The following is a 19451-nucleotide window of genomic DNA, read 5'->3' on the forward strand; positions in this document are numbered from 1 at the left end:
TATTCACAAAAATAAATGGGAGCTCTGAAGTAAATGTTTCATCACCCATGTATAATAATCCTCTCCGACATTTTCAATGGACATCTGCTTACTGGAAAATACTGTCATTAAAGAAGGCCACTTAATTTTGTTTAACCTGGCATTTCCCAAACGTGTTCAGCTCTGGAACCCTAGTTTCTCAAACACTGTGAATATTCTACAGAATGACTTTTCTGAGGAACACCCATTGAGAAACAGTGTACCAAACCCTGCCAGACTATCTTGTGAGGTACAAGCTCCTTGTCAAGGTAAAGGGAGACAGATACTCTTTCTGTACATGGATGTCAAGCTGAAGAGGTCAGGCTAAATGACCACTAATACACACCCCAGAATGACTGAGTTGAGCTTTTCAAGAACTGCCAAGAGAATTGCCTCATTTTCAGAAGATGAAGTAGAAGTATCAAAGGCACAAAGAAATTAAACAAGTTACCCAGAGTCATCCACCTCAGAGGTAAGACGCAGAACTAAATCCTGGGATCAGGCTTGTCCACCGCAGACAGCGAGTTCTGCCCTGCAGCTGTCGAATGTTTTAGAAGCTTCATAAAACTCATAAAAAGAACCGGATGAAACACAAAGTTCTGTTGCTTTGTAGTAAAAATGAAAAATATATTGTGCTTTAACCTAATTAATTCTTTTTATTAGGAAATGGTACATATGTAACCTAATCCTGTTTTTTTAACTTTGTAGTCAAAATTACTTTTTTTCAAGTCAGTGAAAGTAAGCCGCTCGGACATCTGAACTGAATCTCCTCTTGGCCTTGTCTGTTTGAGTGCGGTGGATTCCTTCCCGTGTGTGTTTATATCTGATATCTGTTGACTAGATAACCGGCGGAGATAAACCCTGGCCCCTGGGAGTTAATAACTGTGTTTGTTTTCCAGCTGCCTTCACCATGATCGGCACCTCCAGCCACTTATCTGATAAGTGCTCTCAGTTCGCCATTCCTTCCCTGTGCCACTACGCCTTCCCGTACTGCGATGAGACAGCGTCCATTCCGAAGCCCCGGGACTTGTGTCGCGATGAGTGTGAAATCCTGGAAAACGTTCTGTGTCAAACAGAGTACATTTTTGCAAGATCCAACCCCATGATCCTGATGAGGCTGAAACTGCCAAACTGTGAAGATCTCCCCCAGCCCGAGAGCCCGGAGGCCGCAAACTGCATCCGGATTGGAATTCCCATGGCGGATCCTATCAATAAAAGTAGGTGGTAACTCCTGGCCTTCCGTGCTGCCTGGGGGCCCGCAACCCCAGGGCACAGTGAAAAGTGGACCTTCTTGGCGGGCAGATTACCTTCCGATGGGCTGAATACTGTATGGGACATGGAGCACTCAGTGAGTGGGTTAGATGTGGTCCCTGGCCTAAGATGCTTCATGAAGATGGTCATGTTTAAAATATGGCTGCTGGTTCTTCAGTGACTTAAATAGAATTGCCATACGACCCAGCAATGCTGCACCTGGGGGTACACTCACAAGAATTTGAAAAAGGTGTTCACACAAAAACTTGTATGCCAGTGTTCACGACAGGTCTATTCACAATGGCTGAAAGGTGAAAACAACACAAGTGTCCGTTAGCAGATAAATGGATAAACAAATTGTAGTATATCTATATAATGAAATATGACTCACCCATTAAAAAGGAATAAAATCCTGAAACGTGAAAGGATTATGATAGCAAAAGAAGCCAGACATCATTGTATGATTCTGTTTCTGTGAAACATCCAGAATAGACAAATCTATAGACAGAAAGCAGGTTAGTGGTTGCCAGGGATGGGGTGGGGGGCTTGGGGAGTGACTGCTGAAGGAGTATAGGATTTCCTTGGGGATGATACAGGTGTTCTGGAATGAGAACTGTGTCCTGGAATGGTGAAGGTTGCACAATATTTTCAATGTTCTAAATACTCCAATGGCAAATTTTATGGTATGTATATTGTACCACAATTTAAAATACATATACATGGGGCTTGTCTCTATCCACTGTTCTCTCACCTCTGTTCCTCTATAACTGCCCTTTCCCCTAGAATTAAACTCACTGGCAGTTTTTTTGAGTTTCCTTTTGTAATTTAATATGATGCTATTAGTTAAATGAATTAATGCATCTAAAATGCTGAGAACTACGCTTAGCACGTAATAATAGCAATATCTTCATTGTTGCCATTATTTTATCATTACCTCTCCATATTTTCATTTATTTCAACTCAGCGGATTTTTGCCATGCTTCCAAGAAATAGCCTTGTGGTCCCCTGAGAAGAGGACTTGCTTCTCGAGAAGAGCCAGTCCATCAGCACAGAATGGCCCTAACTCTTACTAGAAACCCATACGCACTGCTCCTAGCAAACATTTTCCGGGAACTAGATTCTTTATCCCATGATTCATGTCTAAAGACATCAAGCAAAAGTGGAAAGAAGAGTTTAGCTTGAACCTTTCCTGAACCATTCACTAGGAAATTACTCCTGTGCCCCCCTGGGCCCTGTCCCCAGTTCTGACTTTTTTTGTGTTCAATATTAAAAATACTTGTGGAGGACTGGTTTTATTCCTGACCCATAAGCTTTAAATCCTCCCAGGAATGTAACTGCAAGGCAGGACCGCTGTCCCAGCCCAGCAAGCAAGGAGACTACCTGCCTGGCCCCCGACCAGCAGGGAAGCCTTAGCCCATGAGGTTAATTGCAAGCCTTTCCAGAAACTTCTGGCTGGAAGCTTCAGCAACTGCTGGTTCTTTCTCACAGTCTGGGCCTTTCTCTTCTGCTTTCTCAGATCACAAGTGCTATAACAGCACAGGTGTGGACTATCGGGGAACAGTCAGTGTGACCAAATCAGGACGCCAGTGCCAGCCGTGGAATTCCCAGTACCCGCACACACACACCTTTACTGCCCTCCGTTTCCCGGAGCTGAACGGGGGCCATTCCTACTGCCGCAATCCAGGGAATCAGAAGGAGGCTCCTTGGTGCTTCACCTTGGATGAAAATTTCAAGTCTGACCTGTGCGACATCCCAGCATGTGGTAAACACCTTTAACGTATTCAGTGACCTTTAAAAGAGCCTCTCTCGTCCCCCTGCGATTAGCAGAGGGGGCCAAGGAGAGCGGGGGTGTTTGTTAGATCTCGAACTATGTTTCTAAGGTGCATAAACCTTGCCCTGTCTATGTGTAACAACTTTTAGGGTACCAGCTCACATTCTCGGGGAGCAAACTGCTTGCTTCCTGCAGCTGTTGCAGTTAGTGGGTGAAACAGGCACAAGGAAACCAGCTCATCCCAATCAGCCATGTAGAAAAAGACATTACCCTCCAGGGTCCATGTCCCTGCGCACCCATTTTCGCATAACAGGTATTATGGGCAGAAGCCAAATAAGAACTGTTTTTCTGTTGTCCTTGAGAACACCCACGAGGTAGGATGAGTCTATGGGTGATAATCAGCCATTCTGAGTAACACATTACTCAGGGCAACGTGTAGAGAAACTCTGTCCTTTGTGTCATCTTCTCATGTCCAGAAGTGTGGGAAGAAAATGAAATTCTCGAGTCAGTTTGTTCCATTTCCTGGAAAAGTGTTTGGCGGGGTAGAAGAAAGAGAAGGAAAATTAGAGTGAAACCCAAAGTGGGGACTATCTAGGAACTGAATCTTCTTCCTGGTCCTAGTTCTTTTTTTTTTTTTTTTTTAAATTTTATTTGACAGACAGAGATCACAAGTAGGCAGAGAGGCAGGCAGAGAGAGAGAGGGAAACAGGCTCCCTGCTGAGCAGAGAGCCCGATGCGATGCAGGGCTCAATCCCAGGACCCTGGTATCATGACCTGAGCTGTAGGCAGAAGCTTTAACCCACTAAACCACCCAGGTGCCCCTCCTGGTCCTAGTTCTTATAGATGATGTCTGCTGGGTTCTCCCGGCTCAGAGTCCAGTGTCACTGCAGGAAAAGCATTAGCAGGAAAATGGACGTAATCATAACATCCTATTGGGAGAATAAATGAGTTGTTAAAAAAAAAAACAAAACTGTATGATGTCTGGAAGGTGGTAAATGCTTAACAAATAATAGTCAGTATATAAGGAGGCATTACTATTGGTATGTAGTCATCATAGAGGAATGTTTGCTCTCAGTTTAGCAAATATTGTTTGAGAGCCCACTGTGGAGCACGGGGTTTGAAAGAGAAATACAATGTGATTCACATTACAATCACAGTGCAGGGTATGTGATGCAAGAGAAGTTAGCACGAATGTTATGGAACAGAGGAAGCGAAAACATACTAAAGAGGTCCATAGGAAGAAGCAATAAAAATGTTGAAAAGAAATCTTAGTGATGAAAATGTGGGAAACTATTATTCTATGATTTCATTCTTATGTGTTACCTGTTACTATATTGTCTTCTCTTGCAAAATGGATTTTATGGGTGGTTAAACATGCCAAGTTTGAGAAAGAGGTGACCAGACCTCTTTTGTGTTGCTGGGCTTTAAAATGCCTTCATATGCAGCATAAAGAACAAATTATGAAGCAAAACTCTTCCAGAGCCACCATTGGAAACTTCAAAGCAAATTATCCCGTACTTTTTAGACGGTGTGCCCTTAATTATTCATGACTTTCCCACATGCTATATTCAACATTCATAGGAACGCATAAAAATAAATGTAGATTTATAATCATTTTCTTGGCTGTCCACCCCTTCTCCTAAACCAAGTGAGGTACAAAGATCTGTAAGAGAGTCAAGGATAAAAAGCATCACGAACTGAGCACCTTCCACGTGTCAGACGTGGTACTCAGGGTTTTCATAGGCTTCTTTTATAGTTGACTTTACACTGTGATGGGTATTATTAACCCTGTGCTGTTGGTGTTACACCCAGCTTCTAAACAGCACATCTGTCTGAGTCTAATCTCATCTTCCCGCTACTCTACCATGCTATCTCGGAATACTGATGTCTGTCCTTAAGGAGACCAGATGAATTATTTTAGGGAAGAAACACATTGTTCGCTCCTCTCTGGATACATGCAATTGTCCTTTGGGTGTCTTCTGACCCCTAATTTCCAACCAATACCCAGCAGAAGTAGGGAAGTAATTTTCTCATAAACTGGAAGATTTGTTGATAAGCTGATTCAAGCTTTATTATAATTTGTTTAGTTTAGTCAGGACTCTAAATTACACCAAAAAGTATGGTTTTCATTTCAGTGACCTTCCTGAAGTCATCAGACCAAGTACACACTCTGAGGGATGAAAGAAATCCTTAAACAGTCTTTCGGACTGTGGACAGAGAGAGAAAGACCCCCTACATCTCACAAAACACTTACCATGTGCCCATACAAAACTCCATGCTTACATACTCATGTGCATTTAAAACTCATATCCACACTGTGGGGTGGGTGTTAAAGTCCACTGAGGTTCAGAAGGGCTAAAGGATGGGTCTGCATCACACAAAGGATGAGATTGGAGTTTAAACCCTCCTCTGTCCGCAAATAGCTGTGACCAAACTCAAAGCTCACAGCTCTTTTCCCAGACCTGCTGCTATCTCCCATTTAAAGATTTTTCATTTTTTCAGAAGTAGATAGAAGAATGACAATAGCCTGCACCTCTGGATTCTAGGATATAGATTTCTCATAATATGCTTTGACATCAAAATACTTTCCCTTGCTGATGAGGAAATCCCCCTTCGTATGACTCTGTATTATCGTAGTGTTAATCAGTACAGTGATGTTAGAAGCACTGAAACTTTCTTTCTGAATATCAATCCACAGAGGACAACTTAACATTCTGACCACTGGTAAGTTCTCGTCGTGTGAGAGATAAATTTAGATGAATACTCAATCTAGAGATGACAAGGCAGTTTCTGGCACTTAAAATAATAATTTTTATCAAAAAGAGCATTTGCATTTCACGTTGAAAGGAAACAGTTCCTCTGGAATTCTTCAAGCCAAGCCACAAGTACATCCATTAAAGGCACAGGGAATCCTTGACATTGATCAAGGAGCAGCTGCTGGGAGGGGGAGTATTAAAGAAGAAGGCAGGTTGCCATCAGCTGTTGGGCAACAGGGGATGTTGCTGGGCAAGTCTTCTCAGAATTAGTCATAATAGCATCCTACTTTTCAAACACTTCCTGCAAGCATTTGATTTCCTTTCTCTCTTCATTCTTTGAAAAAATTCTGAAAGAGAAAGTAGGAATTTCCCACCCTCTTTTACCATATGAGAAAACCAAGGCTCGGGAAGTGGTAGGACTTACCCAAGATCACAAATCAGTTAACAGAAACCAGTTCTCTCTCTAGGACCACTCCCTGCTCTTTGTTCTATAGCAGTGCTTCCCAAACGACAGAAGATTTGTCTCCCAGGGAGCATTTGGCAGTGTCTCAAGATATTTTGGTCATCACTCCTGGGAAGGGGGAGTTGTGTGTTATTTCTGGCATCTGGGGGTAGAGTCCAGAGGTGCTGCTAAACAAGCTAGATGCACAGATTGACCCATACAAAGAATTATGCAGCCCAAAATGTCAACAATGCCAGGGTGTAGGAACCCTGAGACTGGATAGGAATTATCCCATTTAAACTATAGAAAAACAATAACATTAAACAGCAATTGCCATTTATTGAGTGGTTACAATGAGTCAAAGACCATACTAAAAGTTTTTTTTTAGGCATTATGTCATTTATAATAGTCTTATAGCCCTGTGAGTTGGGTTTTCTTCTACCCAAGAAGAGAAAACTGAGACTCAGACTAACTTGTTCAATGCTACATGGTTAGTAAGAATTAAACTAGGATTCCAACCTATAGCCAGTAGTTGTGTGTCAGATAGATAGGTAGATAGATAAATATTGAGAATAACGTTTTATCCTACAGTGAGCTGAAAGCGTGTGGGGCATATTTAAAATGAGTCCTTTTCCTTCTCCCTCGCAAATGGGATGGAGTCTCACGGGAATGTTCTTGCATTCTTTAGTTAAGTCAGAATTAAGGAGATTTCAAAATCTCCATGTGGTTTCTCATTTTCCTACTGATAACTTTTGTTTTCGTTTCAACTAAGTAAGGCTAAAAGAAGTATAGGCCTAATTAAATGCAGAATGTGAGCCTTTGTTGTACTTTCTAGAATAAAGGCATTTGGGAATGGCCTGCCACAGACCGTTTTATCTGCAAACTTTCACTCTAAGACAGAACATAAAGTTAAACACAACCAAATATGTCTGCTGTGAACTCTGGGAATTGGCTCCGCCAGGACTCTCTGCTTGTGCCAGGTAATGCTTGGAGGAGGGGAAAGAACCAAAGATAGTTTGGGCAAGACCTGACCTGTCCCTGACCTGTCCCTGTCTTTTTCAGTCCCTGTCTTTTTCCTTCTTATCCGAGGCATCTAACAATCAGAATGGTTAGTTACTTATTTAGTTATTCACTGAAACTCAGTATGTGTTGAGTTTCTACTATGCCTCAGACTTTGTGGATAGGGTAGATGAAAGCCTGCCCTCATGTAGCTTACAATCTGGTGAGACAGTCCGTTGGAATAAATATGAATCATATTAAGCACTGTTTTATAGTTCCCAACGTTTCTGTGCGCTGTCATGCACTTGGCATTGTCTTAATGGCTGCTGTCTATTCTGTAACACCAGCATCTGGCCTCTGACTTAGTTGATGCGAATAAAATGTGTTGAATGAATGAATCCTCATAATAACTTCAGGATAAAGGAATCTTCTCCATTTTACTGATGGAGAACTGGAGGCCATGTTGTTTTCCGTAAAGCCAACATTAAAACCAGGTCCATAGGACTACAGGTCCAGTCTTCTGTCTACCGTAGCACAACTGCCTCAAGAACAAATTCGGATGATTCAGAGGAATAAACATTCCTTTCTCATTTTCCTCTTTCCTTTGATCATTAGGGACTCTCTAGATCATTGGGATGCTGTCCATTGATTTTCTTGTTCGCAGCTCCACACATGCAGGGGTGCAGCTCCCAGCCATCTACCCTGAGAGATTCTAGTTGCTCGCCTCAGCCTCAGCCCCGGTGGGGACTAGCTCCCCCAGCAGCTCCGCACAAGGCTCACGGCGTCTACCCGTTTCCCGTTAAATCCAGCTCTCCTCCCTTCCCGGCAGCCCCAGGTCCCCAGCCCTCAGAGTTGGCCATTTTCCCTGAGAGCCTGCCTGCAAACCTTCATTCACTATGCCTTTACCTCTAGTCACTGTGGCCACCTTCCAAGCCAAATACTGTGGGTTGGGTGGAAACTACGTCGAAAAAGAAACATTTGCCTATGTTCTTTCCAACTGGCACCTAGACACACCTCCCAGGTTCACAGTTTCACTGTAGCCCTTATCATTGCTTTTTGACACAGCCCTGGGGCAGAACTGTGGAAAATGCCAGTTTCTCTGGGAGCAGTTTTTGCAGGATCTGACTATTTTACTTCGGCTGTATTCTACCAGGTGACCTCTTTTTTCTCTCTCCCCCACTAACTGAGGTTCCCCATTTGTTCCTCTCTTGACTTGTATAGGGAGGTGGAATCTTGATTGTACTAGTGCTTTCATAGTCAAACCTTGGCCCTTTATTTTACTCTAGATTAAGTCCAGAGGCCACATTTCTTTCGCCAGCCGGCCTGACATGCCCAAGAGACCTCAATAAAGGGTCTCTCCCTCTACCAAACAGCTAGAACTTCTAAGCAGTGCTATGGTTTTGACTCCTCAACCAACTTCTCCACTGAGCGCCCACCGATAAGAAAAGTAGGGGGTCATTTGGCTCCAAGGGCACTTTTCGTACCTGGCCTATTACTTTCGTATTTCCTTTTAAGTCCTCGGCTTGCAACAGTTTGCCAAAGGGCACAGCGCCCAGTTCTGTGCCTGAATAGCCCTGACTTGTCCCATAACCTTACAAACACCCGCCCTGGGTTCTGCTTTGTCACAAACCATTTTCTACAATGTGGTGGTTTACAGTTCGGGGCAAGGCAGATGTTTTCCAGATTGCGAACACTAGAGTTTTTAACTCACTCTGTCAGCAGCCTTCTCCCATATTTCATAGAAGACCTGTTGTAAGGCAATTTGTCTTTCAGCCATTTCTTCAAACCAAAATTGAACATTACAGTGAATTGGATGGTGGGGAGGGGGAACGGAGGGAGGAATAGAGCACAGCTTTGTACGGTTTGAAGTTTTCCGGAAGAGTTATTTTTATGCTACAGAGATTTTCAAGATGTACTTTATTCTCCAGTCTCTATATATATTCGACAAAGTAAAGAACAATAGTTACCCAAAACTTATAACAAAGTCATGTTCCATAAACATTTTTAACCATAAAATAATTTTTTCTCAAAGTTTTTTTATCATTCTCAAAATATATTGAGTCACTTATCCAGGGTGTCAGCTGCTGTAGCAATAAGCTTTGGGAAGCTCTTAACTATTTGGGCGGACAGAGACACCACACTGTGCCAATGGGAAGGGTTCCTTAACACTTTAACCCTTTGGTGACAGAATTCTCATGTAACACTGCAATGATCTTTGCTATTGGCTTCCTAGCAGCCATGGTTCTGGCAGGAAACAAAAGGCACAAATAAACACAACATGGAGAATTTTGTAGAGAGACTGTTCATGAAGGTATTGGCAGAGTTAGGGGAAACCAACAAGGTGAAGAACCCACGGTTAGCAGAAGTAGGAGGCATTGCCATCCTAGGCTTCAAGGGTCAAAGGAATGATTAGTTACCTTACCTTGTGGAGCAGAGCTGAGAATGAAAAGAGGTCCATTCAAAGGCTGTGGCCTTTGGTAGAGAGGGGTAGTCAGTCCTCTGCAACTCAGCAAGGCGGAAGCCTGGGAACTAACATGGCAACCATACTCTTCTTGCTCTGGGCAGTTCTTCTTGTCCCTCCAATGTCTCCCATTGGCTGAACCTAACTGGAAGCCAGAGATCAAGCGTGCTCATTGATACTGTCCATACAAGTCAGCCTCAGCATAGACCTGAGTAGAAAAGGGCTGATACTGGATCTTAAGACACATAGGGAAGATATTCATCTCTAGCTTTAAATCACTTGCTTCACAAGAGAGTCAAAAGGACAATAGGAGCCTAAATAAGGTATGTCAACTCAGTTTATAAAATCAGAGAACTTTGAGGGGAACCATTGAAATCATCCAGCCTCTGTCTGAACATTGCCAGAGACCTTCAGAAACAGAGACATCTCACCACCCCGAAGAGGTTATGGGATGGATCCCTCTGCTCAAAATTTGCATTTTTAAGCCTGAACCCAAAATCAATATGGGAAATCTCCTGATTTTGAAAAAATGTTGAGCATGCATCAGGGAAATACAAATCAAAACCACAATGAGATACCACCTCACACCAGTCAGAATGGCTAAAATTAACAAGGAAATGACAGATTTTGGCAAGGATATGGAGAAAGGGGAACCCTTCTACATTGTTGGCACGAATTCAAGCTGGTGCAGCTCTGGAAAATAGTATGGAGGTTCCTCAAAATAGAGCTACCCTACGACCCAGCAATCACACTACTGGGTATTTACCCTAAAGATATAAATGCAGTGATCTGAAGGGGCACGTGCACCCCAATGTTTATAGCAGCAGTGTCTGCAATAGCCAAACTATAGAAAGTACCTACATGTCCATCAACAGATGAAAGGACAAAGAAGATGTAGTGTGTGTATACACACACACATATATACATACAATGGAATACTATGCAGCCATCAGAAGAAATGAAATCTTGCCATTTGCAGTGACCTGTATGAAACTACAGGGTTTTATGCTGAGCAAAATAAGTCAGAGAAAGACAATTATCACATGATATCTCTGATATGAGGAATTTGAGAGACAGGATGGGGATTGTGGGGGGTAGGGAAAGAAAAAAATGAAACAAGATGGGATCGGGAGGGAGACAAACCATAAAAGACTCTTAATCTCACAAAACAAACTGAGGGTTACTGGGGTGGGGGGTAGCAATAGGGTGACTGGGTTATGGACATTGTGCTATGTATGTGCTATGGTGAGTACTGTGAAATGTGTAAGCCTGAGAATTCTCAGACCTGTACCCCTGGGACAAATAATACATTATATGTTATAAATAAATATTAAGTTAAATTAAATTAAGTTGTAAAAGAAAAAAAATGTTGGCCAGGACTTCGAATAAAAATAAATAAATAAATAAACCCTAATAAGGAACAAGTCTAAAACAATGTACTGATCCAGTCTGTAACCTCTGATAATCTTTTATTATCTACGTTTAAGGGTACCTATCACATCCTTCATTCAATTTTTAATTTGTTCTAAAGAGCATGAAGCTCTTCCAACCTTTCTTTACCCATCTTCCTTTTCCTCTGAATGTTTCCTGTTTTTTTGAAGCCTTCCTTAGAAATGTTGCTCTTGGAAGATACCTTTTTTGGTGTTTTTAAACCAGCAAAGGTAGAAAAGACCATGATATTTTCAATCATCACTCAGTATTGCCTATGAAGGGTATTTTTTTGCTAAAAGTACCATATATATAATTTTTGGAGCAATTTCATGGTGTTGTTGCTGGGTCCAACTGAGCCTCAAGTCTTCATTAAAATTTACTAGCCTTTTTTCCTCTCTTTTTTCCTTGGTTCTGTTATACCAAAAATTATCTAGTAGATTTACTTAATCATGGGCTTCTTTAAACAAGAACTTTAACCTAACTGTAAGCTATAATATTTATTTGTAAAGCGTCAACTGTTGGTTTTGGGTAATTGTTTTAGCCTGTCTGTATGAGCCTCTAAAACTTTCTGGTATAGGGGCACCTGGGTGGCTCAGTCAGTTTGGCATCTGCCTTAAGCTCTGGCCATAATCTCAGGGTCCTGGGATCAAGCCCCTCATTTGGCTCCCTGCTTGGTGGGGAGTCTGCCTCTCCCTCTCCCTCTGTCTGCCTCTCCCCCTGTTTGTACACTCTGTCTCTCTGTCTGTCAAAGAAATAAAATCTTAAATAAATGAAAATAAAATTTTATTTCTATAGTCAGATATCTTTCCTAGATTTGAGTCATTTTCAAGTTTGATCGATATGTCATTATTGAATAGTTGATGATAATGTCAAACAGGCAGGTTTGCTCAAGCTTAGCTTTCTACAATTTAAGGTTGATTTGCTGATTAACCCTATTAGGGTACCAGCACATTGGTAAATTATAAATCTATCTAATGATATTATTATCTAGCCCTCCATCTTTGGTACATAAGGATATCATGGGTCACCTGATCAAATGTCTTGCTAAAAGTTTAAATGTGCTTGGTCTACCACTCTAAAATAATCCTATCAAAATGAAAGAGACTTGATTTTATAAAACCTATTGAATTTTAGCACTTAAAGATTAGCCCAATTAAAAAGTGGGCAAAAGACTTAAACAGACATTTCTCCAAAGAAGATATACAAATGGCCAACAGTATATGAAAAGATGTTCAATATCATCAGGCATTAAAGAAATGCAAATCAAAACCACAGTAAGACATAGAATACAGCAATCCTACTTCTGGATATATACCCATGTACATCATGGTATTATTCACAATAGCTGAGAGGTTGAAGCAATCCCATCGATGGAGAAATCCATAAAGAAAATGTAGTATATATGTACAAAGGAATATTATTCAGCCTTAAAAAGGAAGGAAGTGTGACACATGCAACAATATAGATTAAACTTGAGGACATTTTACTGAGTGAAATAAGACAATCATTTAAAGACAAATACTGTATGAGGTATCTAAAGTAATCAAAGTCATAGAAACAAAAAGTAGACCAGTTGTTTTCAGGGGCTAGAGGGAGGGGGAAATGGAGAGTTATTTCCAATGAGTTTAAGTTTTGCAAGATGGAAAAGTTTTGGAGATCTGTGGTATGAATATCTGCATAGGCTTAGCGCTACTAAACTGTACACTTAAAAATGGTTAAGATGGTAAATGTTATTTTTTTTAATGTAATTTAACTTTTTTTTCAATAAAAGAGAAAAGATTAGCTCAACTCTTTCCTTTTATAGAGAAAACTGAGGTCCTAAGAATTTATAGAAACTTTTAGTGAACTCATGTGGATTCTGGTTACTAAGATTTTTCTCAAGTGCTCACAAATGAGCACTTATTGTGGTTAAAACATTGTGGTTATTGTGGTTAAAACGTTTGCTGAAGAGGGACACCTGGGTGGCTCAGTCGGTTAAGTGTCTGCCTTCGTTCGTCTTAGGACATGATCCCTGGGTCTTGGGATCAAGCCCCGCATCTGGCTCCCTGCTCAGCGGAGAGCCTGCTTCTCCCTCTGCCTCTGCTGCTCTGTTTGCTGCTTGTTCTGTCTGTCAAATAAATAAAAATCTTGAAAAAAATTTGCTGAGGAAAAAAAATTTTAATCCCCATGTATGGCCAATCAGAGTCTTTCTAAGGATTAATTTGAGAATGCATAATACAGATCATCTTCTTAGTATTTCCTCTTTGAATTGAGAGACCTAATGGCAGACCTAGCATACCAACTGAAGACCTAGTTAACACGTTTTCTACTTTGTCTTCCTGGCATATGTTTGAATATCACTGGTGCAGGCTCCCATCTGCTACAGACCCCCTTACTTTGTAGTTTTCAAATAATAGATGATAGCAATTCCTATTTGTTTTCTATGGTTTTTATTTTTTCATATAAGACTATAATTTAATGTGTTTATTTGTTTATTTTTGGAATTCTAATGATCTATAAGGTTTTTCCCCCACCTTTGCCATATTGAAGATCTAAGGATTTTTTGTTTTAACTTAAAAGTAATAACTTAAAAAAAAAGTAATAACTTAGATGATGTTTCACTTTATGAAAGTGAAATTTATTTTTTTTTAATTTTTTATTTTTTATAAACATATATTTTTATCCCCAGAGGTACAGGTCTGTAAATCACCAGGTTTACACACTTGAAAGTGAAATTTCTTGAATACGAAAACATGTTTACCTTGTTTTAAGCCCCAGGATAAGAAAGAAGTATTTTCTCTATTATATTTAATTACCAATCAAAGTATTAAATATCTTTGTAAAAATAAAATAGGAATGTCAGATGTGAACTGTGATAACAAATTGTTGATTTTTAAAAGGAAATTAATCATGTGATCCAGACTAAATCATTGGTTTAAAAAATCCCAAGTATTTAACTTGATGTAACTAATAGGTGCATTTAACTTTTAAACAACTATTTCAAAGTATTAAAAATCTTCACCATTCTAATTTTCAGCCAGTTTTCATTGTAATACACTGAGGGTGTCCATTACTCTTTAAAGTGACTGTAAGAATAGGGTCCATTGTTCCAATGTGATTCTGTTTAATAGTGTGATCCCCACCAGCTCTGAGCCCTCACTAAAGGGAGCCTTGGAATCTTAAGGAGAATGATGAAGAACAATTCCATACAGTATTTTAATTTTTATTAGCAATATAATTTTGAAAGCATAGAAACACTGAAGACAGACAGGCTTGCTTTCCAACCCGGACTCCACCACTTTCTGGCTTTGTCAAATTCTTTGTTCTTTCTTAGTCTTAATTTATCTACATGTGAAACCGAAATGACACCAAGTCCCTGGTTGAAGTGATGAGTAAAAACACAAGGCTGTTAAAAAGAGGTTGAGCAAATGTTAGTTTTCTAATTTTCCATGAGTAACATTAGTTGTTCTGTGGAATGTTTTTATTTGAAGTTTCTTGAGTCAGACTGACTCCTTTCTGGCCTAATGTGGAGAGAGGTGTGTGGGGAAGTACATGTGCTGTATCACAGGTTGACATTAGGCCGAAATTTGTTTCCAGTCACTTCCAACATGGCCGCATATCGTTCTGCTTGATTATTTCCATTGGCCAGAAGACAGTGTGGGCTCGTTTGCATATGCTCCGTGTAATCAGAACGAGCCAGGTTTGCTTGTGTTTAAAGGATTCGGCTTCTTGAAGTTTGTTCTCGTGCAGACCCACAGGGGGATTTGTCCCAGACCTCCCGTTTACAATCGCAGGCGTTCTGTGAATAATCTGATACGGAATGAGTACAGAATAGACTCCTTTGTTTGCCAGACAGGTGAGAGCCCTACTTTCTCTTGTTGCTGAAAATCTGGGCCAGAAAAATGACTAGCGTTACATGAGTACTAAATTAACCTCATTCCTTTGTAATCGTTACCCTCGTAATGATTTCACTGAAAATCCAAGAATAACAAGAGGGAATCCCCCCCACCCCCAGCCCGGCACACACTAAGGTACTGAGAAATTGGGAAGTGTTTTTATAATGTTAATAATCCAACAACTGTGTGGCAGTTTTCAATTTTCTGAAGTTTTGTCATGAACACTATCTCTCAAAAAACCAAGTAAGATTGGTAGAGCAATTATTCCCCTTAGGTAAATGAGGAGATGGAGGTCAGGGAGGTTGTTTCCTGATTAAGGTTATTTAGAATTCCTAGCCCAAAGTTTTTATCTCTGAATCCTTTTCTACTCTAAGGGTAAGGGCTAAAACATCAAGTGACTGAGTTGTAGTAGGTACTAGAGGAGATAACTTCCTTTGTTCTTTCATTTACGGTTTACAACAACCCTATGAAATAGGTATTACACTTCTCATTTTACAGATGGGTTTGCTCAGAGAGGCTTAGTGCCTACTGAAGGTTGCACAGATGATGACAAGGGCAGGCTTCAGAAGTTTCTGACTCTAAGATGCATAGTTCCTTTAATCTGTTCTGTCGTCTCTCAAGAGTCCACATAGACAGAGAGATAGATCTCTGATACACAGACAATCTATTCTGGATCTATTATATTCCTGGTATAGAAGATCTATTGATCTGTTAGGCGCTGTGGTAAGCACTTTTCCATGTGATCGCTTTCTCTTTGTCCATCCGCCCATAGACATGCAGGCAGTCATTACAAAAGAACCCAAGAATATTTCCTAGGATGAGAACGACCAGAATGGCCTCCAGAGATGCCTGGGTTATGTGTCACTTGCCACTGTATAAAGTAGGGAGTGCAAAAGCGACATGCCTAGCAAAGCTTCCTACCCCACCACTCAGACCTCCCTCATCCTCCCTACTTTTGTGAAACCAGGGGAGGAGTCCCAGCTTTTGAATTACTAGCTGCATATCCTGGGGCAGGTTACATAACCACTCTGTCCCCTTGGCTTCCTCACCTGTAAAAATGGGCATAAGGATGGCGCCTGCCTCATAAGGAGTTGGTTGTGAAGATAAAATTAATGAGTTAATGAAAAGTACTTCCAACAGTACCTGGCCCATATTAATAATAATAGCTAGAAGACACTCAGTAAATATTAAACCTGTTATTTTTATTATATTCAATAAGCAGATTTTACTCCTCTGAGTATTAACCTTCTCTGAGGGTTAACCCACAGCATAGCACCAACACCCAGGTCTTGGTTCCCCCTCCTACTTTGTGTGTTGAGTCTGCTTGTAGGGAGAAGGCGTTGTGATTTAGTTACTACTATATTTCACTGAATGACAAGTTCCCAAAGCAGGTGTGTACAAGCAAAAACTCTGTATGGTATATTCTCATTTTTTAAAATAATTTTTTATTTTTTTTATAAACATATAATGTATTATTAACCCCAGGGATACAGGTCTGTGAATCACCAGGTTTACACACTTCACAATACTCACCATAGCACATACGATCCCCAATGTCTATAACCCCACCACCCTCTTCCTACTCCCCTCCCCCGGCAACCCTCAGTTTGTTTGGAGATTAAGAGTCTCTTATGGTTTGTCTCCTTCCCAATCCCATCTTGTTTCATTCATTCTTTTCCTACCCCCCAAACCTCCCACATTGCATCTCCACTTCCTCATATCAGGGAGATCATATGATAGTTGTCTTTCTCCAATTGACTTACTTTGCTAAGCATAATGCCCTCTAGTTCCATCCATGTCATCGCAAATGGCAAGATTTCATTTCTTTTGATGGCTGCATAGTATTCCATTGTGTGTATGTGTGTGTGTGTGTGTGTGTAATATCTTCTTTATCCATTCATCTGTTGATGGACATGTAGGTACTTTCCATAGTTTGGCTATTGTGGACATTGCTGCTATAAACATTCGGATGCACTTGCCCCTTTGGATAACTACATTTGTATCTTTAGGGTAAATACCCAGTAGTGCAATTGCTGGGTCGTAGGGGAGCTCTATTTCCAACTTTTTGAGGAACCTCCATGCTCTTTTCTAGAGTGGTTGTACCAGCTTGTATTCCCACCAACAGTGTAGGAGGGTTCTCCTTTCTCCGCATCCTCGCCAGCATCTGTCATTTCCTGACTTGTTAATTTGAGCCATTCTGACTAGTGTGAGGTGGTGTCTCGTTGTGGTTTTGATTTGTATTGCCCTGATGCTGAGTGATGTGGAGCACTTTTTCATGTGTCTGTTGGCCATCTGGATGTCTTCTTTGCAGAAATGTCTGTTCATGTCCTCTGCCCATTTCTTCATTGGATTATTTGTTCTTTGGGTGTTGAGTTTGCTAAGCTCTTTATAGATTTTGGATAATAGCCCTTTATCTGATATGTCATTTGCAAATATTTTCTCCCATTCTGTCAGTTGTCTTTTGGTTTTGTTAACTGTTTCATTTGCTGTGAAAAAGCTTTTGATCTTGATGAAGTCCCAATAGTTCATTTTTGCCCTTGCTTCCCTTGCCTCCAGCAATGTTCCTAGGAAGAAGTTGTTGTGGCTGAGGTCGAAGAGGTTGCTGCCTGTGTTCTCCTCAAGGATTTTGATGGATTCCTTTCTCACATTGAGGTCCTTCATCCATTTTGAGTCTATTTTCACATGTGGTGTAAGGAAATGGTCCAGTTTCATTTTTCTGCATATGTATGTCCAATTTTCCCAACACCATTTGTTGAAGAGACTGTCTTTTTTCCATTGGACATTCTTTCCTGCTTTGTTGAAGATTAGTTGACCATAGAGTTGAGGGTCTATTTCCAGGTTCTCTATTCTGTTCCATTGATCTGTGTATCTGTTTTTGTGCCAGTACCACACTGTGTTGATGATAACAGCTTTGTAATAGAGCTTGAAAGTCTGGAATTGTGATGCCACCAACTTTGGCTTTCTTTTTCAATATTCCTTTGGCTATTCGAGGTCTTTTCTGGTTCCATATAAATTTTAGGATTATTTGTTCAATTTCTTTGAAAAAAATGGATGGTATTTTGATAAGGATTTCATTAAATGTGTAGATTGCTTTAGGAAACATAGACATTTTCACAATATTTTTCTTCCAATCCATGAGCATAGAACATTTTTCCATTTCTTTGTGTCTTCCTCAATTTCTTTCATGAGTACTTTATGGTTTTCTGAGTACAGATTCTTTGCCTCTTTGGTTAGGTTTATTCCTAGGTATCTTATGGTTTGGGGTGCAATTTAAATGGGATTGACTCCTTAATTTCTCTTTCTTCTGTCTTGATGTTGGTGTAAAGAAATGCAACTGATTTCTGTGCATTGATTTTATATCCTGACACTTTACCGAATTTCTGTACAAGTTCTAGCAGATTTGGAGTGGAGTCTTTTGGGTTTTCCACATATAGTATCATATCATCTGCAAAGAGTGATAGTTTGACTTCTTCTTTGCCGATTTGGATGCCTTTAATTACTTTTTGTTGTCTGATTGCTGAGGCTAGGACTTCTAGTACTATGTTGAACAGCAGTGGTGATAATGGACATCCCTGCTGTGTTCCTGACCTTAGTGGAAAAGCTCTCAGTTTTTCTCCTGGTATATTCTCATTTGTATGCACTAAGGAACCTCACTATTTAGAGGGACTTTCTAGGTCTCTTGACTACTCCTACTTCCCTTGTTGCATTTTCAACAACATACTGTAATTATCTTTTCTCTGTTCTTTTTCCCCAACCATGAGCTGCTGAAAGGTAAAGGATATACCATATTTAATTTTACATTCCCAGTATCTAGAATAGTGCTTGGCAGCAGTAGCTTTTGTTTATTGACTTACTGAACATGTGAGAGGATGAGTGAATGGATACATGGTTAATTCTAGGTTGAGTAAATAATCATCTCCAAATTTGGGGTCAATCTGAATTTTCACCCTTTGGAATTTCTTTTTTTTTTTTTTCCAATTTATTTATTTTCAGAAAAACATTATTCATTACCCTTTGGAATTTCTTAAAGCAAGATAGTTGATGAGGTTATTGGGGATCAGGGCATTTATTATGTAACCCCTCTTAATTATGGCCATCATTCTTGTGTTTGTTTGGTTAAGTCAAAGAGTTTATTATTGTATGCCCAAAGTATCTGAAGGTCAGACTCAAATCAATTTTTTAAAAGTATGCCTCTTGTCCTATACAGATTATATTCTCTCCCAAGCAATGGTAGAGTAGATGTAAAAGATTTCAAAAATATACTTCAGAGTGTTAGCACTCATAATTACTGGGTTCATATGAAATCATTTAAGAAGGATTCTGGGGTTTCAAAAAGTGCAAGTTCTTCAGTGATGCTGTGCTGGAGGGAACTGTAGACACCATCCAAAGTAGATACTTCCTTTGTGCAGATGAGAAGAAGTGAGACCCCGAGAGGTGAAGGATCTGT

At 40.3% G+C, this 19451-nt stretch overlaps 1 protein-coding gene across 2 annotated transcripts in view; it reads left to right on the forward strand.

Moving 5' to 3' along the window:
- Positions 1-19451, forward strand: part of ROR1 (receptor tyrosine kinase like orphan receptor 1) — a 412387-nt gene that overhangs the window by 372689 nt on the left and 20247 nt on the right. For both annotated transcript variants that reach the window (XM_044238375.1, XM_044238374.1), the window contains 2 exons: positions 918-1235; positions 2786-3031. In XM_044238375.1, the coding sequence (XP_044094310.1) occupies positions 918-1235; positions 2786-3031 (564 nt within the window). The remainder of the gene's footprint in view (positions 1-917; positions 1236-2785; positions 3032-19451) is intronic.

This window comes from Neovison vison, chromosome 2 (assembly GCF_020171115.1).
Source record: "Neovison vison isolate M4711 chromosome 2, ASM_NN_V1, whole genome shotgun sequence".
In the NCBI taxonomy this organism is placed as follows: domain Eukaryota; kingdom Metazoa; phylum Chordata; class Mammalia; order Carnivora; family Mustelidae; genus Neogale; species Neogale vison.